We start from the raw sequence: 12,508 nt of genomic DNA on the forward strand, positions 1-12,508 counted from the left end.
CCCAATTAAAACTCTTTGTCCTTATTAACTTGTATACAACTATAAAACTAAAACATCTGCAAAAAAAATGCAAATATAACTCTAAAACCAATAACATTCAAACTAACAACATTAATGTGCCAGATGATGTATTTTTGCTAAAACCAACTCACTGCTTGTACCATGAATATGGTGCTATTGATTTGGCATGCCTATGTTCCTGCTTGCTGTATGCGGACACAGTTACCTGCAGATTCACCAGAAAACCTTCATTCACACAGTGTACCAAATTGTCATTCAGCCTTCACATAACAAGAATGCATTGTTTATGTAGTAAGTCAACCTCTATTCTTTTCTTATGAGCCTCTCGACAGTTAAGAAGTACTGCTTGGGGCCGGCCCTGTGGCTTAGCGGTTAAGTGCGTGCGCTCTGCTGCTGGCGGGCCGGGTTCGGATCCCGGGCGCGCACCGACGCACCACTTCTCCAGCCATGCTGAGGCCGCGTCCCACATACAGCAACTAGAAGGATGTGCAGCTATGACATACAACTATCTACTGGGGCTTTGGGGAAAAGAATAAATAAATAAAAATTATAAAAAAAAAAAAAAAAAGAAGTACTGCTTGGCGCCAGTACAATGGTACACCTAAATGCGTACATGGGCACTAAGATCCCAAGGCTATACTTGGTTATAAGGTGATTATTTGAATTAGCTAGATAATCTCTTCTGGATTTTTCATTAAAATGAAAACACTAATAATTCTTGAAAAGGACTTTCAGACCCTAAGAACATGTCTTTGTGAATTCATAGACCTAAGTTTAAGAAACACTGATTTAGATAAATACTTTCAAGTGACTGGATCTTTCTTCCCATTGGTAACCAAGGGGAAGTCAGTGCTAGTTCCTAAGTCAGAGAGGGACTGAAGCTGAAGGTTATAGGTAAGAAGGAACTTCAGGAAAGCTAAAGTAGACTGAACTTGGGGCTCTTAGCATATTGGCTTTTCTTCATAGCTAGGCAGGATAAATAACTATCAGTGTGAAAAGCATTTTTAAATACCTGTCTAATAGTAATGTTGTACTAAGTCTGATATAAAAGATTACTTTTGTGATTTTGGTAGGGAGGGAGTCGGCAACATAGCTTTTCACATATATGGATATTGTAGAAAAGATTATGCAAGACAAAAAAGGGTAATCCCTCTCAAAAATTTATTTTATTTGGGCAACATTATAACTTGTGGTGAAAGAATTCGTTTTAACTTCATTAATTGTTTATCTTAGATATTAGAATTAGTTTTAATTCCTTAAAATATCCTGATTAATCGTAAACAAAGGTAAGACTGAATTGCAGGTCTTTGCCATAGTTTTCCAAATGAATGAACCAGCTACCAGTATTAGAAATTGATTGTATCAATCCTGCGTTACTTATTTTCACAAAAGAAGTTTTTGAACCCAGTCTTTCCTCAGGTTGCCAGTTCTACTCAGCAATTTTAGACAATGCAGGGAATAAAAATAAATAATTTTTATTTTATATAAAATATTTAAATTAGAAATCTAGTTCTACGTTATATTATGTAATGCACTAAAGGTCAGCAAATGTAAATATTTATTGGTGCTAATAAGAAAAGTGTAGTAAATATTAAATCAGTAGAAGAAAATACTTTGTGCAATATATTTTTGGAAGGAATATTTCCTTTTTTTATGCAGTTTAGTGCAATGTTGTTAATAGGTGGAATAGTCAGACACATAGCTGTTACTGGGTCAGAGGTCCAAAAAGTAATCCGCTAAATATATGTTACTAGTAGCTGAAATTCCTCCTTCAAGCATTGTTCTACAGGTCTCTCTCAATTTTAGATCCTCTGCGAGGAAAACCTATTAAAAAAGGTTTAATAGCATATTAAACCAATGAAGTAGGTGGAAATCATGACACTCTGTATAAGATAATGAAATATGTGGCTTCAAGTTTCTGCATCTCACAAAAGTATTTTTAGAATTCTTTTTCCTGTGAATGAGATAATTACTGACATTTGTCTTTATATCTATGGCACACTTCCATCTTGACCAGAAATATTCTATTAAACAATAATTTTGTATGCGGTGAATTCAAAGTATAATCCGTACTAAAGTGTTAGAGGTTTGTTTGATCTTTCTTCTAGAAGAATAGGGACGTGGGAGCCCTGGAGTCAGAAGGCAGCAAAGGCAGCCCAAGGGGAGGGAAGAGGGACAGGAGAAAAGGCACAAGGGGCCTGGGGGAGGCGGCAGAGGGAGGAGGAGAAATGGCTGAGATTAATTTCTTCTCTACCTATTTCTGTTGTGCTGAGTCACTGAGATGCACTGGTTTTTATCAAATTCATAGTCATCATTTTGAACACTCAAAAGAAAAGGCAAAAGGAAAAGTACCCTACTTACCTCCTTTCTCTTCTATCATTTACTCTTCAGGATATTTTAAACTGGTTTTTGTGTTGACAGTTATCTCCTGATAATAGGAGCTTCTGTAGGAAACAAACACATCACACTGGAATTATTGAGAAAGATGATGATGGAATTCTCAAATCTTTATCAAAATCAGAGCTTGAATTATTATATTTACAAGCTACTGAAAATTATCCCATACCCTGCCAGTGTCCTTAAACCATCATTTTAACAGAGTAGTGTTCATATTTTACTGTAACATAAGTGATAACGCTAAAATGAAATATTCTGTTACCCATCCTACCCACCACTTTGTCTTTTGATTTTCTTTGTCCACTTTCCTAGCTTTCATACCTGTATAATACCTTCTTATTTTTTTTCTCCCCAAAGCCCCAGTAGATAGTTGTATGTCATAGTTGCACATCCTTCTACTTGCTGTATGTGGGACGCAGCCTCAGCATGGCCAGAGAAGCGGTGCGTCGGCGCGCGCCCAGGATCAGAACCTGGGCCACCAGTAGCAGAGCATGGGCACTTCACCGCTAAGCCACAGGGCTGGCCCAATACCTTCTAATATATGTTATTTTTTGAGTTTCTTCTGGTATTTTGAGTAAAGTGAACTAAAGTTGTGTGTTCTGTAATGTTTACCAATTGGCTTAAAAAAAAGACAATAAAGTAATAAATCAACATTATCCAAAAGTAAGCACTGTTAATTTTTTTTGTTATTCTCTTTTTTAAATTTTTGTTCTCCAGTTTTATTGAGGTAGAATTTTTTATTCTCTGTATCAGTATATTAATTCTCTTAAAAATCTTTGTTAAACCTGTTGCTTCTAGCCTCAAATATATATATTTTAACAGGTTACAAATATTGGAGCATTATAGTATTCTCTGTTAATTACTGGTAATTGAAATTAATTTTTAAATACATTTCTCTTTACCTAGGATTAGATTTTTTCCCACTCATTTGTTGTAATTTTTAAACTTCAAGACTATATTTTGGCACATTTTAGCGTTCTTTAAGTAAAAACTTGTCTTTCTGTAGCTTTTACTATTTAATGAGAAGAACTAGCAAGAACCAAGGCTCCAATGACTGCATAAGTAGTGACTGTTTCAATTATTAGGAAACTCCAAGTGTCGTCTTTGATGTGTTCTACCTGATTTGGATCTGAATTTTCAGAACAATGCAGTAATATCTTAATTTTGTGTTGAAATATGCCTAACAAGTTCACTGGTTCTTTTCAGACTGGGAAGAAGAGCAGGTCAGCAGTCCAAACATTCTACGACTTATTTATCAAGGAAGATTTCTGCATGGAAATGTCACATTAGGAGGTAATAGTCACCTTTGTAACGGGATTTAATGTCTGTCTCATGGCAGCATTATTCATTTGTTTGTTTAGATGCTAATATCTCATTTTACTAAAAAATTATAATTCCAAACTCAACATGAATTCTGCCTATTTTTTTGATAAGTCTACTCCTTTACATTTTGCATTCTGTTCAATTTAATTTTAGCACTATGATAAGTGTTTACTACCTTATAAAACAAATTCTATCCCATTAGAAGTAGGATAGGAGTCCATACCTATTATTTTATAAATGTAATTTTATTGTACTTCTGGATAATATAATTTAGATATTTATAAGTTAAAGCCAGACCCACAATCTAGGAAAGGTTTATGATAATTGGTTTTCAAATATAATAATGAAGGAATGTTTTCAGTTTGACTCTAACTGATGTAATTGCCAGTCATGCAAGAATAAAGGTGAATGAGTGACATTGGGGAGACAGCAGAGTGTAGTGATTGAAAGAGCAGATTTTAGAACCAGACTGTCCAAGTTGTATCCTGGTTCCACTACTTACTGACTGTGTAAGTTGGGCAAGTTACTTAACTGCTTTGTGTCTCAGTTTCCTCATCAGTAAAATGGGGTAACAATAGTGCCTACCTCCTAGGTTAGGAGTGTTAAATTTATATATTTAAAGCACTTAGAACAGTGCTTGGCACCTAGTAAACCCTTTGTTAGCTCTCACTGCTCTTTACATGTGATTGGAGAAATGTAGCTCAATAGTACCCCCCTCTGGGGTACATTTCCTACCATCAGCAGGGTTGGTTCTGTTTTTAGCACATGTATTTCAAATATATTCTAATAATTAGAAATTTGTGGGCAACTAAAGTGATCTACTTTAATATATCTTTGTTTAAATGTAGTCTGAATTTTTTCTCAAAACCTAATAATGAAATATTTAATCTCTTTCTCCTTAAACGTAGAATATTTTCATTCATTCATTCAGCATATATTTATTTCTTACATGCCAACACTGTGCTAAACAATTGAACATGACAGAATCTCTTCCATCCAGATGCTCTAGTATTACATAGTACAAACAGATAAAATCCACTGTTAAAATACTGTGTGATAGCTCGCACCGACGCGCTGCTTCTCCGGCCATGCTGAGGCCGCGTCCCACATACAGCAACTAGAAGGATGTGCAGCTGTGACACACAACTATCTACTGGGGCTTTGGGGGGAAAAGTAAATAAATAAAATCTTTAAAAAAAAAAAAAAAAAAAAATACTGTGTGATAAGGGCTGGAGTAGATGATTATTATGACAATATCAAGTAGGTAGAACATTTCAGGATATAGTTTCACACATAACCAGTGGCAGTGTCATAATTGGTCTGAAAAGTACTGCTATCTCCTAAGAGATTGTCTGCCATTTAAAATATAGCTTTTTTGGTTTGTAGGTTTTTTGATAGCTCTTTGTATAGTTACATGGGCCAACTCTTAATGTAAGAATTGACTGTTAGCTCCCTGGCTGTATTGTACATTCATTAAGGATGGGGCCATGTTTTAGTCTTTTTTTTGATTGTCTATGACTCACATAAGCTCTTGTAATGTTGATCGGTAAATGTTGACTGAATTTAATCTATTGACTACATGAATGAATCTTGAGACTCCATTTCCCTTTGAGTATTGATCTATGTGAGCAATTTCCCACCAGCTTAATTCTCTAATTATCTTTCTGTTGTGGCCCCAAAGTTCCAACTTCATATTAAAGATCATGAAATTTGTGTTAAAATCAAACTATTGATTCATTCCCATTAAAGTATAAATTTTTAGCAATGTTTTTTTGGAATTTGTTTTTGAATAATTAACAGATTGATTTATTGTTAATTATTGTCATTCTATGTTGCTGTCAGTCTTTTCAAAAACAAAGTGAACCATCTCTGGCCTTAGTGATTTAGACAATAGCATAGGAATATAACTTAGATCTTTCATATTGATCAGTATATCTGGGTGTTTGATAAAAGTTAAATAATATACAGTTCTTTGTCTTTTTGGTCGCAATGTTTCGTTTTAGTCTGCCTGTGTCCTTGAGTGTGGATAATAGAGGAGACAGCACACAGGGTCTAAGCATCTCTCTTCAAATATTTGAATGGCTACTGTGAAGAAGGCTTAGGCTTGCTTTGCATGGCTTGAGACTTGCTCTGTATACCCTGTGAATTAGACTTAGGACCAACCAGCTGGAAATCAAAGGCAGACAGATTTCTGTTCAATACAAGAAAGAATATTTGAACATGTCAAGCTGCCTAAAGAAAGAACTGACCACCATGGGAAAAGAGTAAGATCTTTGTTATTGGTAATGTTCAAGCAGTGAGTGAATACAAAATAGAGATACAGCCATGGGTGGGGTTCAGTCATTATGTGGATGGTTAAACCAGGAGACCTGGGCATTCTCTGCCGCTCTTGAGATTTTGTGGTTCAGTAAATTTCAGGTTTAAATTTTTTGTTATCAGTTTTCTTAAAACATAGCCCTGAATTCCCTTTTTGATATATAACCTTTTACTTACATAGAATTTCAGTCTACTAAAGAAAAGTTGTGATAACAACCTTACTAATTGGAAAAGAAGATCAGCTGCAAGATTGATGTTCAGTACATTCCACAACAGTGTTTCCGAAAATATGGTTGAGACGATGGGATGAGAATCACCTAGGATACTTATTTAAAAATACAGAGTTGGGGGCCAGCCCATGGCCAAGTGGTTAAATTTCCACGCGCTCCACTTCGGTGGCCCAGGTTCATGGGTTTGGATCCCTGGCGCGGACCTGCTCCACTCGTCAGCCATGCTGTGGAGACATCCCACATAGAAAATAGAGGAAGACTGGCATAGATGGTAGCTCAGGGCTAATCTTCCTCAAGAGAAAGAAGAAGATTGCCAATGGCTGTTAGCTCAGGGCAAATTTTCCTCACCCAAAGGAAAAAAAAAAGCAGATTTCTGCATGCCCTCTCTCTCCAACTACTACTGAATTGAAACCCTGGGTGATTTTTGTGTGACAGCTGAAAACCTCTGTCCTGGATATTGTATAGAGTCATAGTAGATAGCGGAAGCATCCACAGTGAAAAGAGAAAGCATTTTAGATTCTTGTATCCCTTTCTTTGATACTGTTAGTATCAATATCTGCTATTTCTAGTTAAAATTCAAATGGAAAAGGAAACTAATAGTCCCCATTGATCAAATTTGTAGCTTCAAACAGTAAGCCACTCAGTAGCTTTCCCGGCCTGCCCAACATTTCTCTAAAGTTACATCTCAGTTCACTTACCTGTTTTCTGAGATCCATTTTCCTTGCTGTCTCAAAGTGACAATGACGATGATCATGGTGATATTCACTGCGTGCTTTCTTTGTGCCAAGCCCTGCACAGAAGCACTGTCCTTGGATTGTCTCATTTAATCAGTACAGCTTAAGGGGCAGGTGATAGAATTACTGTCTCCCACTTAGGTGGAGGACACTGAGGCTTAGGGAGGGTAGATAACGTGCTCACAACCCATTTCACAGTTGGTAAGGAGCAGAGATGCAGTTTTTAACCCAGATCTGGCTTACTAGAGTCAAGATAGTATGAGTGATACACAACTTGGTATGTGTACATTTTAAATTCAGTCAGGCTTTCCCAAAACATTTAGTGAAGGGTTTAATAATACAAGTCTTGTTTGCATTTTAATGTTAAATCAGGCATAGGAGATGATCCACAAAAGGCCTTCCTCTTTTTTCATCATAGTGTGTATTTATGGGCCGCCATGCTTCATTTGAACATCAGAAGTTAAGGGAATAGACCAAATAATGGCCAGCCAACTTTAAACAAGATGGAAACTAACCGTGATTACATGAAATATTAATAATATTGAAGATAATTAGGACTCTTTTTTAATCTACATGTTAACTATCATTCTGTAGAGCAAGATTTAAAAAGCAGGTAGCAGGAGGATCGTACTTGCTGAGTAATGATCTTAAGCCTCCCTTGGGTTTGTTATTGAGAGGAAGTAAGTTTGGGACTAAAACATCGCACCTATGGAGATAACTCGAGAAGTTAGAAACACTGGCTGCTTCTAATTTTATACACAGAGTAGCAAAGCAATTTACTACGAAACTTGATGTTTGTATTAAGTGGTTCATGAATATATGGGTGTATATTATATTCTATGTCTGAAATAGTTCATAATTTTTTATTTATGAATGAGAAAACTTGATTAGAACACAGTGATTATTAATAATGCCAAGATAGTGATTCTTTTAAAGTAAGCTTTTAAAGAAAATTATTTTCTAATTGAAGTGTCCAAAGTTGAGAATAAATGTTTAAAATTAAGTTCGTCTGTCTTCTACATTATAGTGGTCTGTTTGGTGCAGTAATTTTGTTAGGTGATACACTAGAAACAAATGTCTCTTAATCTAAACTTTTCCCTAGTCCAGAAAAAGTTTTCTTTTAAAAAATTTTACTTCCTTTTCTTTTCTCCTCCAAAGGTTATCTCCAATATTAACCAATTATGTATTTTCTCTTGTCCCTTTCCTTAAACAATATGGATAATATGTGTCAAGCTAATGGTCATAACTGGGAAGAACAATTTCTGAATTGTAAAAATTGTTTCTGATAATATTAACCTAATTTCATTTTGTAAGAGATGCTCCATCTGGTAAGAACGTTCTATTGAGGAAGTCATACAAAAAGCAATCCGTTTTTTAAATGGTTTTAGTTCTGGTTCGTGATTTCAATAGGTCGATGTATACGTAACGAATCGTCTTCTACTTTTCACGTAGCGTTAAAACTTCCTTTTGGCAAAACAACAGTGATGCATTTGGTGGCCAGAGAGACACTGCCGGAGCCAAACTCGCAAGGTAAGCCACGCACTAGGGAGGTTTCTCGCTTGAGCCACAGGGACAGCCGTTCAAATAAGGCTCAGTTTTTCTTGCATATTTTGAGGGAAAGCAAGTTTTCATAGTTTATGAATAGAGCTGTTAAGTAAATAACCAGACATATTTGGAAATAGGCTAAAATTAAAAGAGTATTTATTATAGCTTTTTAATTAAAAAAAATGCAAATATTGAAAAAAAAAAAAACTGTTCTTATGCTTGGGTTCTTCCTCTACCCCACGCCCCCACCCACCTCCAATTCAAGAATTTTTATAAATGAGACTTTTCTTCATTTTCCCTAGGTCAGAGGAATCGGGAAAAGACTGGAGAGAGTAATTGTTGTGTAATCCTGTAAACACTGTTTGCTAAGTGATGTGATGTAGTTTTTGTCTTTCATGCTGCTGGCACAGAAGAGACCCAACATTACTTCAGAAACCTTTAGGAAGAGTCTGCCTGTAAATCCACGGAACTGAATTATCACATGAACTCTGTCGTCTTTTCTCATGAAAGTAAAAAGAACCGAGCATTTTTCACTATGATTTTTTATTTCTAGTATTTTTGTTTATGTTGAGCAGTTTTAAAATGTATTGGTTTTTGAATGCAGTCAATCTCCAGGGGAAAAGTTAACAAGTTATCTTTCATAGCAGAAACCATTTTGCTGCCACAAAAATTTTCATCACCAGGACCAACAAATAAGGTGTTCCAAATACAGTTTGCACTAAAAAAGATTGACATTATTTTCTTCATCAGCAGAATTTATAACATGGTTTATGGTACCTAGAAATACTCATATATACTATTCCACACTGGAAAACACTTAGCAATTAATGAAGTCAATTACTGGGCCAAATGGAGAGGAAAAAATGGAAAAGAAACTAAAATGTTGGGTGAATTCTACCAAAGTCAGCCATGGTGGCTGCACTGGCACAGAATACTAAACTGAGTGTGACCATTTTCCCTGCAACAAATGAAAAAAGAAAATGTGCCTGTTGTTTAAAACACTCAGTAGAGGGCTGATGAAACGAATTGTTTTTCCTTTAACACGTGCACTCTCGAGTCTGCAGTAACTGAGTGCTTGTCACACAGCACAAGGGATGAGAGTGCGTTTCCTAGCCTTAATATGGGAGGGGTCAATTCCAGTCACTCATAGACTTCCATTATTCTGCAGAAATATTAGAAAACCTCATTTACTGATCAAGGTTATGTATTTGAATATCAGCAAGTTGAATTTTTTCATAATTATTGCTCATTGGTAACTGTGTCCAGTGTCACGTTTACTCATTAGAGTTCAGATGAATTCTTAAAATTAAAAAATTCTCCATAGTAACTAATTTTGTTTCTTTATGTAGTTTGCATTTGGTATTAGTGCTTGCAATTGTATTAAAATCAAAAGCTGATTTTTGAAGGCATACACGATTAAGGATGCCATTCTTTTGTTTTGTACCAATAATTTAAAAATTGATATGCTAAAACAATTTGCACAGCACTATAGCATGACCTAGTTTCATCTAAACCTGTAAAAATATAAAAGATTTTATATTTTTTCACTGGGAAGAAATTCTTCCTGGATGAAATTACAAATATGTGTAGAATATATTTAATAAAAAACTTATAAAATACCTAACTGTAGAACTTTAAAATATAGATTGGCGTATAGTATATAGAACAATATTCCATATAAATACCTTTAGCCTTTATAAAAATGAAGTTGCAGGCTGACGTTATGTTCTGTACTTTAATAAGCGTCCATGGCCCTTACAAACGTTAAGTGTAAATGGTTTCAAATGGTCAGCTTTGTTTAAGGTAATCAGATTATTTTATTCGTTGTTAATGCTTTGATGAAAAGGCTTTATATGCAGTAGATCTACGAAAATATTGTTCATACTGATCAGAATTAAATTTGTATAGAGCAGAGTTTTAAAATGAATGTAAATAGCACTAAACATTTTCTTTCTGCAAGCTGTACTTATAGATTCTTTCTGGAAACAAAATTAAAAAAACATCGTAGTGCATTTCGGCGGTAATTTTAAAGGTCTTGATTAGGTCGATAATTGTTTAAGACTGTCTTATCCATGTTAAAATTGTTTTATACTTTTATTTCTGAATCTTTTAAAAATTTGTTTAATTAACATTCTATTGTTAGTTTCGGGAGTATTCACAATGTCTCTTTGATATTTAACCTGGTTAATTTGTGCACAGTGATAACAATGAATAGAATTATGTAGTCTCTGTTATCACTAAAATGTTATATTCAAGAGATGTTAAATATTTATATGCTTTGTTGACTAGCTCAAATGTGAATTCTGTTAGTGTTGACTAAAGAAGAATCTGGTAGTTACTCAATTGGACAATTAAGCCATTTATGGCTCTATTCTTCTTTTGTAAAGCACATTACTGGTAATTATTTCTAATACCTATTTTAATTCTAATTACTCTTCTGTCTTTCCAAAGTTAAAATTATCAGTTAATTATGATTGAATTTTTATGGTAGTTAAAAATATTCTCTATTGGTTTTCAATATGTTTTTCTGTGTGTTCTCACATTATAAATTTCCCTTTCACAAGACCTCAATTTAGAGTTTGCAAAATGGATAAACTGGTTCATTAGTAGAGAAAGAATTGTCATTTAATACCTAATATCATTGTTATACAACATGAAAAAAAGAATAAAAAGTAGCAGTAAAATTATATACTGAAAACACCAAAAATTTAGATGCCTTAATAGTATATATGTGAAAATACTCAACTATCCCTTTTAAAATAGTTCCTTGGACTGCCCGGTGGTTAAAATATGGTTGATCAGATCCAAGGCTACTAGTGAAGATCCCTCTGCCAGCAGTCACAGCTCCCTCACCACAGGAAGCTGCCTGGATCCAGCACCGGGAGTAAAGCCTGAGTCACGGGCCTGTGACCCTGCCTGGCGCTTGGTGTCTAGCTCACCTCTTTTATCTAAATTATCCTAGACTTTATTAAGTGTTCTGGACAAGGCAAAGCTTTTCTTCTTTATTAAAAGCTCAGCATGTCTCCTTGACCTGAATTATTTGCTTTCTCTTCAAGATAAGTTGTATCTCATCCTGTCGTGAAAAATATAGTATCTAACGTCGTCATTCACATTAAATGAGTTTTTCTCGTAACATTTATCCTTAGTTTTATGTCATCTTGACCAATGTTACAGTAATTTCTGTTAGCTGATTGTGGTAAACAATGTTTAATGTGAAAAGAAATTAAAACTTTCTTCGTCTGTTGTAGAATATTCCCCTTCTTTTAAATGACTTCTGTTCATACTTCAGGTGTATTTTCCTATTCTTTATCTCTCTACAACTTTTCTCTTTTTTCCTTCAATTTATTTTATTACGTTCTTCAGTAAGATCAGCACTGTGCCAGCCTTTATTCTTCTATATTTTATCAAAATCAAAGAGAAATGAACAACCAAAATTTAGTGAGCCTTCATACCATCCTTGTTGGTAACTGTCACAGGCATGTCTTCAAAGTTTTTCCATTACTATTTTGTAATATAATCGCTTGTTAGCCAAACAGAGTTATTAGGGGTGGGAGGAGGTCTTGAGAGGAGAGTATATAACCTGTAATTACAGTCGAAACAAAACTGCAGACTGCTGGCCGTTATCTAGGCACAGTTTCCCTGGCCTCGGGGTGGGAATGCTTCTTGGACGTGGGCGGCGGGGGATTGGCTGCAGCTCCCCTCAGCTTGTCCTGGTCGTCCACTTGGTGTGCTTTCTTCAGAAGACTGTAACATGTATGAAGCTCTTTTACAGACCTGGGGCGGGCGGAGGGTGGCTTCTAAAAGAGTTCATGAATAAAATTAAGTGAGAAACATCTTGTTCTTAGATAGTCAAGTTTAAACCAGTACTAGAATATGAAAACAGATTTCATTTATTATTCTGTGGTCTTTGACAATGCTGTCAAATGTTTGTCCTTTAATATT

The 12,508-nt window shown here is 35.2% G+C and overlaps 1 protein-coding gene across 1 annotated transcript in view; it reads left to right on the forward strand.

Moving 5' to 3' along the window:
* UBL3 (ubiquitin like 3) overlaps positions 1-11,703 on the forward strand; it is a 72,559-nt gene extending 60,856 nt beyond the window's left edge. Inside the window, exons 3-5 of the mRNA XM_004435295.3 lie at positions 3,625-3,711; positions 8,474-8,551; positions 8,869-11,703. Coding sequence (XP_004435352.1) covers positions 3,625-3,711; positions 8,474-8,551; positions 8,869-8,921 — 218 coding nt within the window. The 3' untranslated portion in view covers positions 8,922-11,703. The remainder of the gene's footprint in view (positions 1-3,624; positions 3,712-8,473; positions 8,552-8,868) is intronic.
* Positions 11,704-12,508: the final 805 nt, after the last annotated feature.

The sequence above is a fragment of the Ceratotherium simum genome, chromosome 10 (assembly GCF_057802395.1).
Source record: "Ceratotherium simum simum isolate JZ-2026a chromosome 10, ASM5780239v1, whole genome shotgun sequence".
Lineage (NCBI taxonomy): Eukaryota > Metazoa > Chordata > Mammalia > Perissodactyla > Rhinocerotidae > Ceratotherium > Ceratotherium simum.